Genomic DNA, 23,693 nt, shown 5'->3' on the forward strand with positions numbered 1-23,693 from the left:
TTTTTAAATTTTTACCGTACTAAGTTTCATGTAACTAGCTAATCAGATGTTTTGTTCATATGTTTATATGTTATCAGATGTATTTTTGAGTCATTAAATACCGTCAAACAGTTAAGGGACCTTGTTTATTTGTTATGAATTTCGCCCAAAGCTACACGACGGCTATCTGCCCTAGCCGTCTCTAATGTAGAAGTGTAAGTCTAGAGGGAAAGCAGCTAGGCATCACCATCAACCGCCAACTCTTGGGCTACTCTTTTACCAATGAATAGTTGAATTGACCGTGACTTTATAACGCCCCCACGGCTGAAAGGACGAGCATGTTTGGTATGAGTGGGATTCGCCCTAACCATTAGGCTATACACTATAAGGATATTTTCAGAAAAAAAATCATGTCTAGCTAAATTTTACATTCATTAAATAATAACATTTCAAAGTTTATTACTAGGTTTATTGGGTATAAAATATAATAAGAAAGTTGCAAAATTTTCCTACTGTGGTGTACGAGAATATGAGGAGGGAAACTTTTGTTAAAAGTCGTGTTAGCTCAGCTAGCAGAGCATAACGTAAAACCACAAGTGTGTTGTTATATTATAGTAACACTGTTGATAGGTTAAATTATGTATCCTGTGTCATAAACGGCTGATATAAATGATAGTTTAGCTTAGCATTTGCCAGTTGAAACTCATTCCAGTGTTGAATTATGGAACTAAGTGAAATTCCTCGTCAGCAGCAATGTATAACAAACGAAATATAATTATTTTTATATACATTATCCTTGCTGTAAACCCAATGTGATGAGAAAGAACAGCATGATAAGTCTTATCATTAGCTTGAGTTGCATGTTACATAATACAAATACTGCTAAAAACGTTTTGTGTGTGTGTGTTTTTTTCAAATAAAGTGACGTGATTGGATTCGAATTTTATGTTGGATTCCAGTATCAACTGTATTTCGGAATATAAAGCTTATAAAGTATATTTGTCTTTTCCAGGAATTCCAAACGATCTAAAGCTTTATTGGCAACAGTATCCCTGGTTGTTGGGAGAGACAGTGTGCAAACTACGAGCCATGGTAGCTGAGATGACAAGTTATGCTTCAGTACTGACAATTGTCGCATTTACAACAGAACGCTACATTGCTATATGCCATCCTCTAAGTATCCAGACATTATCTTCTCTTTCCAGAGCGATTAAAATAATTACGGCTGTGTGGATTGTGTCGTGCATTAGTGCAATACCGTTTGCTATCTTCACCAAAGTCAACTACGTGGAATATCCTAAGGGATCAGGGAACAATCTTGAAGGTTCTGCCTTTTGTGCACTTCCAATGGAAAGTAATGCTGTTAGCTTGCCTCTTCTGCAATTCTCCATCTTCGCCTTTTTCATTCTCCCGATGTCATTGATCATAATTCTGTATGTGAAAATAGGACTGACGCTGAGAAACTCACGCTTCAATCGTGTATCATCTGGAGAATCTTCTAAACGGTCATCGTCTGGCGATGATTCCAGAAAACTTCGTGGTCGTCGATCGGTGCACAAAATGTTAGGTATGCTAATAATATCGTATAATACATTTTTAAAATTATTGTTTAAATTTGATGCACAGATAGTTGTCAAAGCAGGAAATGAAAGTATAGATAAACAAGTCAGACACATTTTAAAACATAAGTTAAGATAACGTGTAAAGTTTGGTACACACAAAAAAAGAATGAAAACGTGAAAACGTTAGCGTAATAGTACAGGCATCTGTTGACCATAAAACGCGATGCTTACTCAGATTTACAGGCCGGAAGTCATACCACACAGATGCTGGATTTATGATGCCAGACTATATCTAATATAAACATAACTATAACACCTTCGGGCTCATACTGGTGACTTTTAAAAAGTTATCACCCGTAAACTGTAAAGTAGTAAAAGTGAATTAACTATCAAAATTAGTTTCTAAAAACAACTGTAAAAACTAAACACATACATGTTAATGTGTGCAAACTTAGTGCAAATCATGAGAATATTTTGTATTAAACTTACCCTCATAGAAAATTTTATTATATGACTTTCTTTAGGGTTAATTTTTATTCCTCAGTTATTTATGGTTTGAACTTCGTTACCTAACGTGAGCTACCATTTCGTATTGAATAAAATACAGTTTTTTGATATTTACTTCACTCTGAAAAATGTAGTAAAGAGCTTATTTAAGAAATAAAAACTACAAAGTAACACAAGAAATAACGAAATGCTTCAAATATCGCGTATCATGTTTGATACTTTTTGATGTAATGTTAGTTAAAGTTTTTTGTTACTTTTGGAAACACGAAACATAGTGTAAGGAAGTATGAAAAATACCCTTCAATTTTGAAAGTAATAGTGATTTGAATAACTAATACATTTAAGATAAGAACAGAGTTCTGAAAGAGAAAAACACAGATAGAGATGATTTAGTTTTAACGAGCAAAAAGAGAGACGTAATGGCTTTGTTATAATATATTAATTATATGAAATAACAAAATGTACAGATATGCAGATATAATAAATTAATTCTCTGTATAATGTGTTATGTGAACACATCTTTATTACTAAAAATCTTTAGCAAATATTTTTGTACTCGTTCACGAATTCTAGACTAACTGGGTATACACACTCGTTTTTGGCTAACTACTAAGATTTATTTGTCTTCATACTTAGATTGTTTGCTGAATACGTTTCAATAAGCTGTCTAGTATATTGGTAGCACGTGAATTTAAAGAAGCTGGAAACTATGGTTTCTCTTATTTTGATGATGTGGAAACATTGTATGTTGAAGTTCGTAGGATGTAATACAGTTTTAAACAAAGCTCATATTTACATCACTGATCGATTGATGAAATTGGCTGCTTGTCATTTAGGATATGGTGGCAAATATGGCTAGCTTAATATAATAGAACATTTTGGAAATATGTTTTCTTGGCTCTGAAATAAAGAATCCATAATATAATTTTCTTTTTCCCCTGTTCATTTGTGATTTTCTTACTGAAAACCTTGTGTTTATTCTCTTTATCTCTAGTCAAGCCACCTACATTTACTTAAAACTCTGTTAATCAAATGTTATTGATCTTATCACGGTCTAAACTTGCCTGTTGGTGTCAATTATATCTTAGAATACATTAAACTAAGTTTTTAAGTGCAATTTGGTGCCACAAAAAATGAATATTGGTTTCAGAATTTAAGTTTGTTTGGTTTTATATTCTTTTTATTTTCTTGCACTTTGAACTTGTTAGTAGGAAAGATAATTTCTAAGATGAAAGAGAAAAATTTCTGGAGTGCAGTAGTCGTTGAAAAGCTTGCAATGGGCTCGACGATCCTCTTACTTAAACTAAGTTTCTCACCTCGGATACAGAGGGACATGCAGAAGTATTGTTTTGTTTGACCTTTATACTAGGGTTACGAGTTGTAACCTGGTACCTCGAGATCTTCTGGCTAGAGTCTCTTTATCGATCTCACCCCTAATATGTGGGAATATTGAACACCTTATTATGGGAAAGTAGGTTTCTATATAACTTCCAGGTTGTCAATTTCTATCACTTACTCGTCCTACTGGTGACTTAGAAGTATTTAGAGATGCCACATTAGGATAGCAGCTGCGAGTTGCAATAACTTCTCCAATAGGTGAGACAAATTATACTTTTAATTATCAGTGGACAGTGAGAGATACATAGTTTCTGTTTCCATGGCAACTCTGCTTCTATAGAAATAAGGTTCTGACTGATGAAACTCTGAATGAGACAAATAAAGTACCTGCTCTATGCGTGAGCTGATTGGACATTGAAGAAGAAATACTCTGTATGTTTAATAGAAGTGACGGCATGACTATTTCAAAATAACTGTTAGATAAGAAAAGAAGGATTATTAAAAAGCAGTGATATTTGCTGTTCTGATTAAATCAACCTAGAGAAGTCTGTGTTGGTTCTGACTACCAACTATGGTGCATGCAGCTACTTACTTGTTTCCAAATCTGTGTCTACCAGCTCCGTTCATCCAGGACTAGACATAACTTGTTATATGTGCTTGTAAACATATATTGAAATTAATGTGAAATTTTGGTAGACATTGAAGCTGTTAATCATTGCCCTGTATCAGACACTGCAAGTGAACCAATCATTTTGACTAAACAAAACTGTCTTCATTATGACTAATTGAGGTAAGTTCATGGTAAGCAAAACATAATGACTCATTCTGGTTACTGGTACTGTCTATCACAGGGTAAAAGTCGTGGTCTCTAACGTTGTTATGGGCTGTATAGGGGTAGATGTGGTGCAGAACTTATCAATAAACAATGTCTGTAGTACAGGTAAGTTGCAGTTCACAAAAATCATCCGATGTTGAACAGTGAAAACCCATGAACAGTGGGGCATAGATAACACTTACATATATAGAAAAATAATTCAGCATATTTGAAGTTCAGGTGCTGTGCTTGGTGTACTGCAAAGTCAATCTACTGTATTGCCATTATCTGCTGGGATGATTGTATTTAGACAAAAACACACTGCTCTTTAGCAACTGAACTGCATTTGCTCAGAGAATTATTGCTCAACATACTGTTTTATGCCATTGTTAATTGTAACTGTAGTCAAACAGCTGTTCGTCTTCTAGTTGTAATGATTAAAATCACTGTAAATGAAAAAAATATGAATGATTTGAGCACTCAAGATCACTTGTATTAATTTCATATCATGTAATTCAACCTGACTGATGTAGTTTACAATAACGTATCTTGCAATGAAAGAGCAGTATCACTTGTTAATGAGATAATTATTCCTGTTTACACATTTAAGCCTATTGAAATGTTTTATCAAATGAAGAAGATGGGTGGGAACTTAAAGTGTGCAATAATATATATAAATGTAGATAGATACAAATAAAAACCCTATAACCCGAGCTCTTTCAAAAGGTCCATTCCTGTCAAGACTTCTTGAGCCTAAGTATTTCTCTAACATCATGCATATAAGTGTAGATTTTCTTAATAATACAATATAAAAGGAATAAGTGTCCACTGATCCAACTAACATTACGATGGTTAAAGATTTATCATTTCTAGCCTGAATCTTCGAAGTAAGCCATCAGCTTTCTATACTGTGGATTATATTATCAACGTGCTAATGTTTTAAACGTGTCAGTACCACTGACTAAACTTATTTCACGTCTTAGACTGACTAAAGACTGTAATCAAGTACTTAAATCTGACTCATTAAAATATTCTTTAATTAATGATCCAACATTCATTCATCACAGGTACAAATTTCATTAATCTTAGTAATTAGTAATAGTGAAATTACAATGACGTTATAAAAGGCAATGGAAGGTGTGCAACTTGTAATAATATATGCCAGTTTTATGTTGACAAGTATTGAATCTTGGTAATACATTACAAAGATCAAAGTGCTTGCAACTGTAGTATTTATCAAACACTGCCTCTTCTACTTGTATAAGAAAACAAGTTTACCATTCGAGTGAACAATGCATTACTGAAATCTTTGATTAACTTAAAAAAAAAAAATCTGATCACATGAAGTACAATGGTGCAGGACCAAAATTCTGGTGTACAGCATCATCTAGGATAACATTATACTAAGATGTTATTTCACGATATGATGTGATCTTGTTCATTATTTCGAAACCGTTATTGTAGCAGTAGTGATGCTGAATATTAGTGGCAATGATAATTTCACCAGTAGACGCAGTCCGCGAATAACAGCCAATGAATTTCAAGGAGAGAAGACAGTGAAGTTAGATGCTGCTTGGGTGTTTATTGATGTTCAGTAGTGTGCATACGTTTTAAACATAAGATAAGCACACAACATCACTGGTACTTGTGCAAGTAGATACGACTGCATACTTTTGTACTGATTTAGTGCTATGAAAACAGAAACTTGGATCGTGATCTGAGGTGTAGCTACTGGTCCTGAAGTTTAAGAGGCTGGAGATACTTCGTACTTTACGCATTTTAAGGACTAAAACTCGTCAAGAAGTGTCACACCGTAAAGTCACTGAAGGTTTTCTTTTAATCTCGTAAATTTTGAAACAATGGAAGGTTATTTAAGCACAGAATTGTGTGTGTATGTATATGTTGTTTAGAGAAAGAATATTTCGTGCTAGAAACCAACTTAGGTAGAGAATTACGACGTTTTTTGTTTTTTTTTTACAGAGAAGGGTCCTGAATATTTTTGCTAACTTGCTAATGGTAATAAAGAAATAATGGTCATTATTAATTACTTTATCAAATAAGCCAAAGCTTTTCATCCACTGGTTAACATCTTACTGTGTCAATAAGGCATTAGCTGAATAGTACATAGAATGATTCAAACATTTATAGAAGCCTATGTGAATTAAAGAGCAAACTTTTAAAGTCTGGTTAAGGAGCAAAATACTTCCACACCTAAATTAGTCATATATGATTTAAATCATAAGCTTCATGATAGTGTATAAAGCAACGGAACAACTGTTGTATGTTTTTTAGCCAAATGTACTGATATTTGAACTTAAAACAAGCTTACACTACTCAAAATAGATGTGTCAAAGTGCCTAGAGAAAATGTGAAGTGGTTATGGGTAGTGTATAAGAAATTATGTTTCACAAAACGAGTACTAAAGGTATGCATTAAAATTATGAAAACACAACGAATGCACATGAGTTCGAACACATAGGTCAGATTTGTTTTTGGTATACAATAGGAACACCGTAATGGTCCACTTTTGGCAGGATTAAGGACCAGATTTTGTACCTAACATCCAGTTTACTAACGGGCTATATAAGTCATAGCATATGTGACATTGACAGATAAAATTATATAAATACACTCCACTGGTACAATGGTATGTTTTGGAGCTTACAACATTAGTAAGATGGTTTCAATACCCGTGGTTTTCAGAGCGTATACAACCCATTATGAAGCTTTGTTCTTAATTACAAACCAACCAGCAGCCAACCAAACAAACAAAAGCCATATAAATTATTTATAAACCTCTCATGCATTTACTTGAGAAGATATTGGTGTTTGAAAAGACTGATAAAACAGAATATAGTGATAGCACTAGATCTAACTTGAGGGATGACGAGGAAGATAGCACAAGTTCTTCCATGAGTATTCACTGTGAATCAAGGAAAGAATGGCCTGATTCAGTTAATCAGAGCATCAGTGATGACATCAACAATGACTTGTCAATTAATGTTATTGAGACTGAGCTGACCAGCTATATATATGGTGCTATGACTGTTGGCTACAACCATGCGTTGATGGTGAAACCTAATACCTGATATGACAGAGAATATTCCATATTCTAAACTATGGTAAATAGTTATTCTGTGTTCCTACAGGGCAGACCATCTGAGATTCATTCAATAAGTGAAGATGATGTGCGAGCTCATCAGTAAACACACGTAGAATTTTAACACCAAACAGAAGTTGGATTTCTTAATTTCTGTTATATTGAAATGTTTTTAGTGCACAATATCTAAAGGATATTTGATATTAGCAACTCAATTACAGCAATATGAGCAGTTATTTTATTTGTAGCTTTTGCAGATATGAGGTCAACAGTTGAAGGCATTTATTAATTCTTACTTTCTAGCACAATGAATGTAGTTTATACGTGATTCTAGGCCACTTGATCTTAACAGATAAAACAACTAATTATATTAAATTCAGTACTTATAACGTTAACAGCTAAAATGAATGGTTTATAATAATTATTATGATATTAGATAAATATAAAAACTAAAGGAATCAATTAGCTTTACTTATCAAGTCTAAATTGCGTGAATTGCAGTTTAAAAGCTTCAGTCCACTGAATTTTGTGTGCAATTATTCCCTCGTAATACCTGTTGAGTTAGGTTTTCTAGCTGATAGATGGCAGCATGATGATGGGGTTCCAGATGCAAATATTGGTTTTGTTTTTTTGGAATTTTGCGCAAAGCTACACGAAGGCTATCAGCGGCCGTCCCTAGTTTAGCAGTGTAAGAGTGAAAGTAAGGCAGTTAGTCATCACCACCCACCGCCAAGTTTTGGGCTACTCTTTTACCAACGAGTAGTGGGATTGACCATCACATTGTAACGCCTGTGTAATAGGAAATTGAACCCGCAACCCTTAGATAGCGAGTCGAGCGACCTAACCACAAGTTCATGCGGGATCAAACAAGTATTGATAGTTGGTCTTGTTAACACAGATGAATCACTGTTGGTACGTCATATACTCTAGATATATACACATTTATTAAATGTGTTATGCTGGACAATACATATCCTGTGTAGAGAAATATACAGTTTTTAATTGGTCATGTATGAATTTCTTTATTTATGTTGTGAATTACGGATAGAAACGTATATATATATATGCAAAGAACACAATCATCTTATAAATATTTGGTCAGAATATTGAGATATAAATATCATTGATTCTGGTGAGTAATCAGTTTAGTTGGCCTGAAACACATGTAAGTTTGCAAGCCTTCAACTCGTAAAGTAAACATGTTATCGTAGCTTACGTCTCATCGAGAGTCTGCCTGATGTTTTCACTGCTGATGGTGAAAAATATATTTAGTTTGGCAAAAGTAAGAAATTTATAAGCTTTCACATTTATTTGAGGATATCTGGTTAGTAGTACCCACCATATATTTAAGCATTTTAAATCTAAGATTGTTTTAATTCAGTAGTGAAATACTAGAGGGAAGGCAGCTAGTCATCACCACCAACCGCCAACTCTTGGGCTACCAACGAATATTGGGTTGGTTAACACATTATAACGCCCCACGGCTGATAGGGTAAGCATATTTGACGAGACAAAGATTCGAACTTGCTATCATATAATTGCGAGTTGAAAGCCCTAACCACAAGGCTATGTCATACCACTTTTAGTCTAATAATGAGATTGACTTTTACCTTTACAATACGTCCATAGTTGAAAATGTGAAGTGTATATCATACTTTGGGTTGTAACATTGGACTTCTCGATCTACAACCCAGAACGCTTATTATTATGACTGGCCCTTCTTCACTGAAAATATATATCTGCCAGGACAAGCATGAAGTGGTAGGAGATACTCTCATGCATGTGAAAACGTAGCTATACTATCTTGTAGGAGTTGTTGTTGCTAATTAGTGGGGTATAGAACCTGGTAATAGAAGTTTTCCTTTTGGTTCAATCAACATTTTCATATGTGCTGTGAAGTCATTTGTAGATGTTGAATATATGCATATAAAATTACTGTTAAAAAGCACAGCATTCTGTTTTAGTGCTAACATTCTAGGTTACAGTCAAGATACAACATTTAGCCATATCTTGCTGACTGAATTTCTGGCACGACTGAGGTGAGGTCGAGTTAAGCCATCATTTTCAACCATGAGTCTTTTCTATTCTAATCAAATTCAATAAATCCAACAACTGAGATTGCTTGATTATTCACTAGTACATAGAATACTGATTGATTGGTAGTTTTGAATTAAGCACAAAGATACATAATGAGTTATCTGTCCTCTGTTCACCAAGGATATCGAAATCTAGTTTCTAGCGGTGTGAGTCCGCAGACATATTGTTGTGCCACTGGGGGGCACTGCATAGAAGATAAAAAAATGTAATTTTATTTGTGCATACACACATACAAAAAATACGATTTAAGATGTGCATGTTTCCCTTGAAATATATATAAAACTTGTAAGGCGTTCTGAGATACATCTTTCAGTTTGTAAAGGTTAAATGTGAATTTTCTTGATGTACGAGTCTTGTAAAACAGTAAAGTGTATTCGTTTTGATACATGACGTATAAAAGTAAAAAATATATTGCTTGATATAAGGCATATCAGTTTATTTTGATGATGTGATTCGATTATTGTGTATTTAAATGTATATAATTTAATGTTAACTGGTATTTCTTATATATACAAAAGCAATATTCTGTGTTAAAATTTTTATGGTATTATAGTATTACACTTTAATATTATTTTATTAGTAATATTTATTCTGTTTTCTGATTTGCTATATAATATGTATTTCTTTATTGCTTCATTACAGTTTAATTTTAGTGTGTATAAATCGGTGTACGTTACACGCTCCCTTGTGTAAGTTTCCTGACATCTTGTGTTGTCGGTTTTCTGTACTTAGTTATAAGTTCTAGAAGAAATGGACGTGACCAGAATTGAACTCATTGATCTTACCTTTAGGCGTTTCACACGCCTGTAGGCAAAACCAAGACCTTATTTATTTTCGTACTGGGTCTATTTGCTGCATGTGTTGTTGAGAGACACGACAGGTTGTCTAGTATGCTTCTGGTATGTGGCTTGACACTTTGTGAAATTTGAGATTGAATATAATTCTATACAAAATTATTTCTCGCTTAGATTTGCTGTCGTGATCGTTTGATGAAACTGTCTCCACATCCTTAAGTAACAACCATAAATAAGTGGCTTGAAATAAATTAGTGTTCTGCTCTTTGGTTTGCTTTTCTGAAAACAAATATAACTCTGTTTAGCAAATCTTATCAAACTTCCCGCTATTTTTATAGTTTAGCATGTTTGTTGCTTTAAACTGTACATTTTCAACTTTAGTAAAATCCATAGAACTCTGAATATTATTCATGTTTCATTTATAAACAAATGTCGCCCGATAATTATTTGTTTTAGAAGTATCGCGTATCATTTGGAGCACAGCGTAAACGCATACGAGACACAAGATATTGTCAATACCTCACTCAATGAAGAATTAATTAACTTTTTAATTAAGTTCCTTAGTTACTCAGTGCCGTATGAGTATCATACAGTCAGCTAAGTAATTAATACGGACTTCTTAGGAGCACATAGAGTTCATACCATGATAATTGAAACTTGGAAATAAAAAACTCGTTCAAGCAATATTATTTTCCATTAACATTATGTCTTACCTTTTAAACATTTATCCTTGTGTTATTATTAAAGGGTAAATAGATACCTAGATAAGCCTAGATAAGGTGTTGTTACTATGTTATTCCTAATACTATAGGGCAAGCATGGCCCAGACTGTGTATGCGCAGCATTTGCTCTGAACTTTGAAACCTTGGATATGCTGTGAGAGTGATTGTCTAATCCGAATGTTAAATGGGATAAGGGTCGCCTAAAAGTTGACAGTGAATGTTGTTGACTAGTTAGTTGCCTTATCTCTAATTTGTCAGTTCATAATTATAGAATATTTTTAAATAAATTATTTTAAATAAATGGGTTTGTTGTTCTTGTTTTATCATTTTTAAATGTTGAAACATTATTTACTATCTGTACATGTTTCAAGTATTTCTCAATTTCAGTGGCAGTTGTTATTGCATTCTTTCTCTGCTGGGCTCCTTTTCACGTCCAACGTCTACTTGTCGTTTATGTCCATAGGGAACAATGGACTATGATGTTACGTACCCTGAATGAGGTTTTGTATTATCTTGGTGGTGAGTATTAGGTATTAAAATCATAATAATTATAATAATAAAATATTATATCTTATACATATTGCGAACCGTGGTTTATGTCCCAGCGTTCGTCTGTCTCCCCTTTGAAAAGCTTTATACTCAAGTAAGCCTCAAAATTCACGTTAAAAATGAAGGGAGAACAAAAATGAATAATACTGATATCAAATTTTATTTCACAATCAGGATATTCTACACTAAATTGTTAAGAATTAATAATACTATCATTCACATTTGAAGGTGAGGTGTGACGTAACTTAAACAATAAAAATGTAAATATACCGTACGTTATTGTTGAGAAGAGTGACTACTATGCTTAACAATTAGTTTTCGTGGTGAGCAGTATAAATAGATTAAGTTTTCACTTCACTGGGGACGGGCGATTTTGCTTGTATATAAATATATAACAAAATCATAGAAAAAATATTTATTTGTTTCTCGTTAATCTCAGAGTTACATAATGCTGTGTAAATCAAGCCGTGTTTTGCTCACAACTGGTATCGAAAATGGATATTTAACAGTATAAGCTTTTAGAATTATCATTGTACCATTGGTGCACATAACTGTTATGTATCGTAATTTACTTAAAATAAACACGTCAAAATAATTAAAAGTTTACTAAATCTAAAACACATACGACAATTTATTTGAAATGATTTAAACCAGATCTTATCTGATACGTCATTCACTTGGAATGTTAGAAAAGAGAATAATATATATAGTTTGTTTAACATTTATGTTCTTTGTTTGGAATTTATCCGAATATAGTAAGGAATAGATAATACCGTAAGTTATGTTTTATTGTAAGAAAGCCAAAGAAAGAAGAAAAGATTTACATTAAATTTCAATTAACTAAAACTACTTTTTACAAAAAAGAAATATAAGTTTCATATACATGGATAAGATAAAGCCTATGTAAAACCGTCATCTTTTATTCTTTTGTTTGAATAGCTTCAACAAAAGGAACAGAGCAAATCATCAACTTGTTAGGTCACTTTTATTTTCGTTGACATCAGTAATAGTAGCAATCACGCAAAGTAACATAAGACTTAAAATGATTTTTAGCTATTCAATATCTTTGTTGAAAGTAGAACTCAGAAAACAGTACACGTTACATAAAACTAAACGGTTTAACTTCGCTAAGACTAACCCAGCTGCAGTGGCGCTCATTTAATTAATACAGTTTTCATCGATCAACAAAAACTATGAAGCATGACAAACACACACATACATACATGGATTTAATCATATTCTCTTACATTACGTTCAGCTTTCTATTTAATATACAGAGTTTTAAATTACGTCTCTGCCAGCCAGAATCAACCTTACTTCACACCAGTTTTATGTGAGGTCTACACCAGTCAGTAGCAACCTAACATTACATCAGTTTTATGTGAAGTCTACACCAGTCAGTAGCAACCTAACATTACATCAGTTTTATGTGAAAGGTACTCAAACCAGCAGCAACCTTACATCACACCAGTTTTATGTGAGGTCTACACCAGTCAGTAGCAACCTAACATTACATCAGTTTTATGTGACGTCTACACCAGTCAGTAGCAACCTAACATTACATCAGTTTTATGTGAGGTCTACACCAGTCAGTAGCAACCTAACATTACATCAGTTTTATGTGAAGTCTACACCAGTCAGTAGCAACCTAACATTACATCAGTTTTAAGTTACGTCTCTGCCAGCCAGAATCAACCTTACTTCACACCAGTTTTATGTGAAGTCTACACCAGTCAGTAGCAACCTAACATTACATCAGTTTTATGTGAAGTCTACACCAGTCAGTAGCAACCTAACATTACATCAGTTTTATGTGAAGTCTACACCAGTCAGTAGCAACCTAACATTACATCAGTTTTATGTGAAGTCTACACCAGTCAGTAGCAACCTAACATTACATCAGTTTTAAGTTACGTCTCTGCCAGCCAGAATCAACCTTACTTCACACCAGTTTTATGTGAGGTCTACACCAGTCAGTAGCAACCTAACATTACATCAGTTTTATGTGAGGTCTACACCAGTCAGTAGCAACCTAACATTACATCAGTTTTATGTGAGGTCTACACCAGTCAGTAGCAACCTTACATCACATCAGTTTTATGTGAGGTCTACACCAGTCAGTAGCAACCTAACATTACATCAGTTTTATGTGAGGTCTACACCAGTCAGTAGCAACCTAACATTACATCATTTTTTTGTGAAAGGTACTCAAACCAGCAGCAACCTTACATCACACCAGTTTTATGTGAAGTCTACACCAGTCAGTAGCAACCTAACATTACATCAGTTTTATGTGAAGTCTACACCAGTCAGTAGCAACCTAACATTACATCAGTTTTATGTGAAGACTACACCAGTCAGTAGCAACCTAACATTACATCAGTTTTATGTGAGGTCTACACCAGTCAGTAGCAACCTAACATTACATCAGTTTCATGTGAAGTCTACACCAGTCAGTAGCAACCTAACATTACATCAGTTTTAGTTGTCTGAATCAACCTTACTTCACACCAGTTTTAGAAGTCTACACCAGTCAGTAGCAACCTAACATTACATCAGTTTCATGTGAAAGGTACCCAAACCAGCAGCAACCTTACATCACACCAGTTTTATGTGAAGTCTACACCAGTCAGTAGCAACCTAACATTACATCAGTTTTATGTGCAACCTAAGGTACATCAGTTTTAAACCAGCAGCAACCTAACATCACACCAGTTTTATGTGAAGTCTACACCAGTCAGTAGCAACCTAACATTACATCAGTTTTATGTGAAAGGTACTCAAACCAGCAGCAACCTTACATCACACCAGTTTTATGTGAAGTCTACACCAGTCAGTAGCAACCTAACATTACATCAGTTTCATGTGAAAGGTACTCAAACCAGCAGTAACCTTACATCACACCAGTTTTACGTGTGGTTCCCAGAAACCACTAGTAACCTTATTTCACACCAGTTTTGTAGGTGTGTATCAACTGATAGAAACCTTATAGTACTCCACTTTTATGCGGGGTTTACTTTCGTTTAGATTAAATCCACTGTTAAACTTAACAGTGATGATACGTTTTACAAGGATTTTCAGGCTTTTTGTTGATTATTAGATACTTCCAGTAGCTGAATATACATGTTTATTCTTCCATAGACATACTCTCTGACTTAATAACTTCTATCCAGAGAGTGTTAACGCTCAAGTATTTTCATGTGCTCGAGGCCTCCATTGATTTTATCAAGCAACACAAGCGAGAATGAATCTGAATTTCATGACGTGTCTAAAAGTCAGTTACTGTAGTGACCTCTCACTGTGTTAGTTCCTTTTTTATATTGTTAAATAATAAATGCTCTGATGCCCAGCCCATCTAAAGTAGCTTTTGATCCCTTGACTTATAAACATATCGTGTCATAAGCCAAGTTTAAAAACATTCAAGATTTCTTTTTTACCCGCCTTCTACTTTGGATAATTTCTAAGAAAAATAGAAAAAATGTTTTAGAGTTTTCTTTTAACTTACAATCGGTCTCAGAAGAGTGCCAGATGATCTGTTAAAAAATAAAACTGTCTAAGCTGAAGATGACTAAATCAAGTAGAGCACTTAGTATTTGATCAGTTTGTTTTCCCTCTATTACTAGTATCAAGGGTAATATTGTAGAAAGGACTATCAATATTTAATGTAACATTATCGATTTCTCAGCTTAACAAAAGACATCGTTGTGTGATAAGAGTTTCGGTTCGATTAACTTTGCTCTTATCGTCATTTCTGATCGGATTTGTTTTTAAATCTACAATCGAGTGTTTTTAAACTTGAAAAATTAATTCATTAGCACATTAAAACGTACGATGGGAATTTATGGTGTAATCGGAGATAACTAAACTCTATGAACGAACTTTATGACGGAACCTAACCTTTAAAATGGCGACTTGTATTTATTGGATATCTTTATACAGATATCTTAGAATAACAATAATACATACACTAATTTGGTAAAATACGAAAACGCAAAACAAAACTAGCACTTTCTTAAAACCGTATCAAAGTCAGAAATATCCAATTAAAGTGAATTGATGTACATTAGTCGCTAGTCATTTTGTGTTCTGTATTGACCGGTGAAATTGATTATTACAATTTTGTGTAATGTATTATATTAAAATTAATTTTGTTGCATAAACCTAAACCTTAATTATTTCTATATGGTTCTAATTATCCTTAATTTCAGTTGTAGTCACAATTTCGTATATATTCATTGGGTTCAATTTCAATCACAAAACCAAGCCATAAAACAAGTAACGTTGCATATATCATGCAAATAAAACTATGGACAAACTATAGTGTATGTGTAATCTGTTGTGTTTAAGAAAACAGCTATCCTGCTGAGATAGAAATAACACAGTGGAAGAAATACGCCTTCTTCTCTCCAGTGTGATATGTGGCAGGAAATTAGAAATTTAAAACTAAATGGAGGAGTTTATTCTAAAGGCCACGTCTCACATCTTAAATTATGTCTGAACTGTCTGAACTCAATCTTACGAAGACAAAATTAGTAGCTACAACCAAATAAAAAAAAAATGGTGTGAAATAGATAATTATTAACAATCCAATAGGAATGATTGAACAAAAACTTCCTTTCAAAATTGGTTTTGGTTTGTTTAATTTGTTTTGAATTCCGCACAAAGCTACAGGAGGATTATCAGGATAATTTAAACCCTTAGCCAGGATATTTTCTTTGAGAGGGAAGGACAATAAATGGCATTTTTAGAAGCGTCATCAACACTCACATTTTATTTTAACACAACTGAACAGTAAATTAATGTAACTTGTACCAATCCGGTTATTTTTAGATGATTTTGAAAGAGCCAGGCCCCTGTGGCCATCTTTCGTAGCTACAACCTGGATCAATGAATCAGACTAGTTATTATAGTAACTTCACCACTATTCTCTGATTGGCTAACACCCATTAGCTAAGTCCTATCAGCTCTGTTGAACTAGGTTAAATACTGAAATTGTTTGTTTTGTTTGTTTGTTTTTGAATTTTGCACAAAGCTACACGAGGGCTATCTGCGCTAGCCGTTCCTAATTTAGCAGAGTAAGACTAGAGAGAAGGCAGCTAGTCATCATCACCCACTGCCAACTCTTGGACTACTTTTTTACCAACGATTAGTAGGACTGACCGTCACATTATAATGCTCCATGACTGAAAGGGCGAGCATGTTTAGTGTGACGGAGATTCGAACTTGCGACCTTCGGATTACGAGTCGAGTGCCTTAATCACCTGGCCATGCTGAGGCTCCAAATTGTTATTCAAACATCCATACTGGTCACATAGTCATACGAACAGTATGATAATAAAACGTAAGCGTTCAATTTTGAGATTTCTCTATAAATACCATAAATCATAAATCTACAGACAAGAATGTAGGAATATGTGTACTTCGTATTTTTCACATGCATTCCTATATCACTGTAATACATAAATATAACAATAAATGTAATCACAGCTTGTTTGTCTACTGAATAAGGACTATCAACAAATGATCGCTGTAATTTGATACTGGCTACACGTAGTTAAAAATGAAAAGGCTGCAAAATTTTAACCGTTTGTCCGGTTAATTATCTACTGGAATGTCATTTTTTGTTCAGAGAAAAAAAGTGGACACGTGAGTCCCTTTATCAAGTTTCTTCAACAACAGATTTGTTTAGAGGACTCTCACAGCAACTTTTGACTTCAAGACACCAGACTGAGGATCAACCCCACATTTTATGTTAAAGCTTTTTTTTATCTCTAATTTGTTAATGAAGAATCAATGTACATATGCAAGACCAAACTAGAAAATTGTTCATACTAATAAAACAAATATTTTTTTTCCCACTTGTTAAACTTGTATATTTGCATATTTCGGCTGTTTTGGCGACCGTTTGTAGCTGGTCAAACACAATAGTGATTAGTGAACGTTGGGAGTTTCTCACTTCTGATGACTTCTTCAATGTTTTTGGTATAGTTGTTCAAAATTATATGCATATGCAAAAGTCTTTTTTTGTTTACTGTTTGTTTTTAATACGATCCATTAATGCAAATAGAAATGCTTTTAAAATCCTGGTAAACAAGATTACCGATTGTTACATTCTTTGCTTGTTTTGCAGGTTGTCTCTACTATTTTAGTGCTACCATCAACCCTATTCTCTACTCTTTGATGTCAGAAAAATACAGAGAAGCATTTAAGGCGGCTTTATGCTCTTCATCAAAAGAGACTCGTCCCAGAGATCACTCGACCTTTCGGGATCCACGTCGTCCAAGCCAGAACACCCTGGGTCCCAGTGAGCGTCATTATTCAATACGGAGTGAGCGCAAATTCAGCGAAGAAGGTAAGATTGCAGAAGACAAGTTACGCACTAGTGCCAATGAAACCAATCTTCTACCACACAGACGATTTAGTTGTGCTCAAAACTTTGTTTCAACAGAAAACAAAATACCAACCACGTCTCCATATAATACCAAAGAACCTGAGAGAGATATGTCAGTTCATGATGACAAAGAAGCGGAAGCGAATGAGGATACGTTTTTGAACAATAATCGTAACGGTGTCAGTTTGGGCCTTGAACTTCCAGTCCCGGGAGAGTCTTCCATTCAAAATGACATAACGTGTTCGCACATTTCTGAGTATCACAATGGTAAAATCAGCCATAAAAAGTTCCATGTGCGAAAATACGGTGGTATAAACATACCGAACATTCTTGTGACGAAATATGATTCTGAAAAATGTAACATTGAACAACTTCCAGCAAACAATAGAAAATTGTCAGAGTTGTTGTAAATAACATAAAAAAATAATTCCGGACTTAAATATTACAATGTATTTTACGTTCAATGTCAGTTATAAAAATGTAAATATGAACCAATAAAATTGAATTTAACTTAAATGTAGTAGTTTCTCTTTAATGAATTTTGTCTGTCAGTAATAAATCTGAAGTCATGGTGTTTCAAGGCTTCACTTTTTGTTGATAGCGTTTATTTGTTATTAAGCTCAAATCTATGCAACGGGCTATCTCTGCTATGTTCACCACGAGTATCTTAATTTAATTTTTAGTACTATAAGCTCTCACACTTCTTAATAGTATAATTGTATTCTATTGTAACTGAAATAACTTTAATCGTAATTACTTAATGCAATTGCTAGTTTAGGTCTATTCAAAATGTTGATAAGGAACTAATGTAGAACTTTTAAAACGACATATTATTTTTAATTAAACGGTCAGTAACAATATCACTTGATCATAAAAGGAACCAACTATTAAATAGGTTTATTGAAAACCGTTATATTCAGAGAAACGTTATTCCTTTTATGCCACGTTGTTTAATTTCTAAATCTACAAACAAACTAACTGTGGATTGTTGTTGTACGTAATTAAGCAAAAAGCTACACAAAGAGCTATCTGTGCTCTGCTCACCACGGGTATCAAAACTCAATTTTTAGCGGTGTGAGTCCGCAGATGTACTGCTGTGCCACTGGTGAACATTGACTACAGGATAAGTAATAAGAGTGAGTATATTTCCCCAGTGGTAACTGTTTGTAAGCTACAAATGCTGTTTTTTTCTGTTTTATCTAAATCAATCAATTCTATATGTTGTATTGGAATCTGATGAAATCAGCTTATTCATTTCGTAATCAGAACAAACTAGATGGCTTGAAACGGACTATTAATTGAGTGAACTTATAAATAATAGTTGAATCAACGATTTTCTAAGAAGCATTAATAATAGGCTGGCAGTATCAGAAACATTTATTAAACTTTATACTACTTAGCAAACCACGTCGGTTCAATGAAGCTTCGTTACTTTAAATTGATAAAAATGTATTGTCCCATACATACACAAATGATATGCAAATTGTCTGAAAGCTGATTGCATTAGACAGTCTTCTGGTGGCACAGCGGTATGCTTGCGTACTGCCAATGCTAGAAACCGAGTTTTCTATTTTTATCTGAGTGGTCTATTTTCATTGTAACGAGTTTTGTCTTATTCAATAATTAAACGCTTTTGTCTTTCTGCTCGTTTTTTTCCTCTAAAAATAATCACTACTGTGACTCATCGGTAAGTCTGAGATCTTATAATGTTAAATATAGGGTTTCGATACCCGCTGCGGGGAAAGTATATTTAACGCATTGTGTAGATTTAAACTAAAAAAAAAACAAATCCTACAAAATAAGATCATTGTTATAAACTGTAACAATCGTTTAAACACACAAACATTTTCAAAATATCAATACTGATAACTAAAGTATAATTTTTCACCTAGTACTGGTCTGTCATTTCAATATATTTATATAATCGCTTTAGAACTTAAGTTAAACAAAATTGTTAATTTTACTCGATCTTACACAACCTAATTCTTGGTTAGGCGTCTTCTATTTTTAATTCTGGATAAGCTTCTAAACTTTCACATATCATCTGAATAATTTTATAATCTGAACTGATGTAAACTTTCACGTATGTTGCTGTTTAACTTGAACGAGCTTTCTGTTCTTTGTGGCATCACGATATCTATAAATAGATAGATATGTTCCATACACTCTTTTATCCTTACCTGACGGACGAATATCTTCACAAGGGTTTTCATTGTCCTTTCACGAGTTTCTATTCTGTTATCTCTTCTTTATATAGTATATGTTGTTGATATGCTTGTCCCTTAATCTCGCGTTCATGGTTTTGTTTAATACAGTAATGATATAGCTTTCGTTGGTATCTACAAAACGATGATTCTCAACAAAATCCTACAGGCTACAGTAAACACCGTTGATACCTTACTATCAATGCTGAAAAATCCAAAGTCACCCTCTTCCTAAGTTTTGCATCTACCACTTCTGCTACATTCTTCCTTGTCTGACATATGGTTACACTGCTCAAGTCTTTGCCTCTGTCTCTTTTACCACAGACTATAACAGATTTTGGAGCGTCACGCCTTCCTGATAGCCTTCAGCGTACAATTACTTAGTCCTGCATAGATCTTAGTATATTTCAGAGAACCATCGCTCTTCTGGACTATTTCTTCCTGTTTGTTACTGTCTGCTCAGCTTTTCTTAAACCATTATGCAAGGTTCCTGCAGCCAGGCTATCCTACTGATACAGATACTCGAAGGAAAAACTAACCAAACTGTATTTATTCTGTGGATTAACTTTTGGTTGAATTTATCTACTATTGATTCAACACCATTCCATCTCCTCGGTTGCAAAACGAAACAGGAATATTTTGTGCATCATCCATCTTCATCATATAACGAATTTCATCTCTTGCACATCCATATTACCAGTCATCACTATATTTTCGTATCGCCCAGCCGAAGAGAGGGCGTAAACCTCTGCTGGCCCCCAACCTTCTTGGCTACATATACACAGATAAATTCGTTAAGGTATGCTTTAACCATATAAAGCCTTATTTAGTGTAATATTGTAATTTATTTTTATGTTCTAGTTACTGTACTTCTACATCACATAATTTGGTTATTTTATTTCTTTTTCTTTCAAATAGTTTTACTCTAATATCATAATTCCTTTTCCATGTTTATGCTCTTTTAGTTTTATCTTCATTTTCCCCATTAAGGTATAAGTTAGCCTTATCTCATCTCACTTAAGCTAACCTCATAGTTTCCTTTGTAGGCTTGAATTATACATTTAACATTGTCTTTATTTGTTTTTTGGCTTGATCTGATAACGGTTTATTGATTACTATACTATATTGTGAGTCTGGTAGTCTTGGTTCGCCTCCTGTTGTCAAAAAATTGCGATTTTTACTTTGGGTACATATATGCGTTGCAAGAGTGATGGTTGAATCCCACTATTCCATTGAAGTAGAGTTGGCGGAGGGTCTGTTTTCTCTCTACTCTATCAAAACAAGGACTGGCTAGCACAAATAGCCTGTTGTTCGCTTTGCGCTAATAAGTGAAACAAAAAACAAACTCCTTAAATTATTTTATATCAGTGGTTTATTTATTATTTTACGTTAAACCAATCCGGTAATTTATTCTCTTATTTAAACTAATCTGGTAATTTATTCCCATACTTGAATACATTTCGATAACAGGGTGTAAATATTGAGAGAACAGTCGGTTAGCATTAATTCAAATGTTCGATTTGCTCTCCTTTAATTTCTATATAACACGATGTAAGACATCTTTAGTGCCAATCACGTAACGTAGAGAAAAATTTTGACTCAAGTATTTACAGTGAATAGCCCAACAATATTACTAACATCAAACTTACACTTTTAATTCTAATACATATCACGTAATAAGCAAGTTACAAGCTCATGATCACTTTGCATGAGTATCTGTGGTCTTTATCGTAATATGTTTTAATTTTAACTAATTTATGGTCAAAAGAAAACTAAAAATAGCATGCTTTTTTAATCATCCACTGTTAAAAGTATTTTTACCTGCAGTCACAATATCTTACGTAATTTAATTAGCTCAAGATGTTTATGTCAGTCTCAAGTACATAAACTAGCCCAAAAATGCAACTTATGATCGTGAAATGTACTTAAAATGCTGTTTAAATCGGGCCTGGCATGGCCTAGCGCGTTAAGGCGTGCGCTTCGTAATCTGAAGGTCGCGGGTTCGCGCCGACTCGCGCCAAATATGCTCGCCCTCCCAGCCGTGGGGGCGTTATAATGTGACGGTCAATCCCACTATTCGTTGGTAAAAGAGTAGCCTAAGAGTTGGCGGTGGGTGGTGATGACTAGCTGCCTTCCCTCTAGTCTTACACTGCTAAATTAGGGACAGATAGCCCTCGAGTAGCTTTGTGCGAAATTCCAAAACAAACAAACAAACTGTTTAAATCTTTAGAAACTTAATAAGGTAACATTTCTGAATATATTATCTCACCAATTTTGTGGAGGCGTAAAGAACATTTGACATTAATTCATGTTATTTAAGATAAACCGGTCATATTTTAAACGTAGACCTTATTTGAGAGTCCCTCGCTAGTACAGCGGTCAGTCTTCGGATTTACAATGCTTAAAGCAGGGGTTTGATTCCCCTCGGTAGAGTCAGGAGATAGCCCAATGTGGCTTTGCTATACGAACACCCCCAGTGGCTCAGCGGTATGTCTGTGACCTCTAATGCTAAAAAACGGGTTTCGCTACCCGTGATAGGCCGAGCACAGATAGCCCCTTGTGTAGCTTTGTGTTTAATTGAAAACAACAACCTGTAAGAAAAACTCACACACACCTTATTTGAAATAGTATTGCCAATATTTCTTCAGTGTGGTTTTACTAACATTACATTTAAATTATTAATAAATTAATTAATTTGTGTAAGTACAGGAGGCAAAGCCCACAATTTGCGTTTACAATAAATGAAATTTTATAAATACAACCAGATATAATTGATAACGATACAAATATATTCTTGGATAAATAACAAAAGAGTGAATTATTTAAAAGTATGATGTGTTGTTTAATAGCAGTATATTTGTTTATTTTGAAAAAAAACAGTTGGATTATACAAGAAATTTCCCCTTATAAAAGCAATATTTTATGAGTAAGAAAAAAACAAAACACTTCATCTTAATGCTTGTCTTATTTGAGTTTTCTTAAATTGTTGATTTTGTTAAGAGTATTTTCATCTAAAGTTGGAAAGAAAAAAATCAGAAAATTAAAATAAATTTCATCATAAAATTTAGTTTGTGCCAATTTTATGCTGTAAATATAAATATATACAAAAAAAATTAACAACTGGACTTCAAGTGACAGTACTCATCAGATATAATTTAGTTATCAAGCCTAATAGTGACAAGAGTTGAATATATCCATGGTAACTCTGTGGCGCGAGAATAGCGGCTATGAAAAGAAGATATATATTTTGTAAATTCTGGTTTTAATATCCCCAGTAGTTGTAGCTGACACCAGAAAGTGAAAACTACAGTAACAAAAAGTATGAGAGAAAATAAATAAGGCATTATTGTGTGAGTGCAATTTTTGTCTTGAAATGACTTGGCTGTTAGCAGAGATGAGCGAAAAAAGGATAAAAATAAGTTCTACAATTCGTTTAAAAGGAATTTTAACGGGTGAACTTACCGACCACTGGACTATAATAACAACGATTTGGAGTAATTAAATAAACTTATTGCGGAATATGTCATTTTGTAATAAGTTATTACACTTTTGGGGAAATAAAATAAAACATTATTTATTAAAAAACAACAGTTTATAAAGATGTCTTTATTAAAATGCAAAAAAAAACAGATACCT

At 33.8% G+C, this 23,693-nt stretch overlaps 1 protein-coding gene across 3 annotated transcripts in view; it reads left to right on the forward strand.

The window, feature by feature from the left end:
• The window catches only part of LOC143232368 (neuropeptides capa receptor-like), an 81,516-nt gene extending 63,147 nt beyond the window's left edge, over positions 1-18,369 (forward strand). For all 3 annotated transcript variants that reach the window (XM_076467710.1, XM_076467708.1, XM_076467709.1), the window contains 3 exons: positions 992-1,546; positions 11,301-11,432; positions 17,593-18,369. In XM_076467710.1, coding sequence (XP_076323825.1) covers positions 992-1,546; positions 11,301-11,432; positions 17,593-18,263 — 1,358 coding nt within the window. In that variant the 3' untranslated portion in view covers positions 18,264-18,369. The remainder of the gene's footprint in view (positions 1-991; positions 1,547-11,300; positions 11,433-17,592) is intronic.
• Positions 18,370-23,693: the final 5,324 nt, after the last annotated feature.

The sequence above is a fragment of the Tachypleus tridentatus genome, chromosome 11 (assembly GCF_004210375.1).
Source record: "Tachypleus tridentatus isolate NWPU-2018 chromosome 11, ASM421037v1, whole genome shotgun sequence".
NCBI classification, from domain to species: Eukaryota; Metazoa; Arthropoda; class Merostomata; order Xiphosura; family Limulidae; genus Tachypleus; species Tachypleus tridentatus.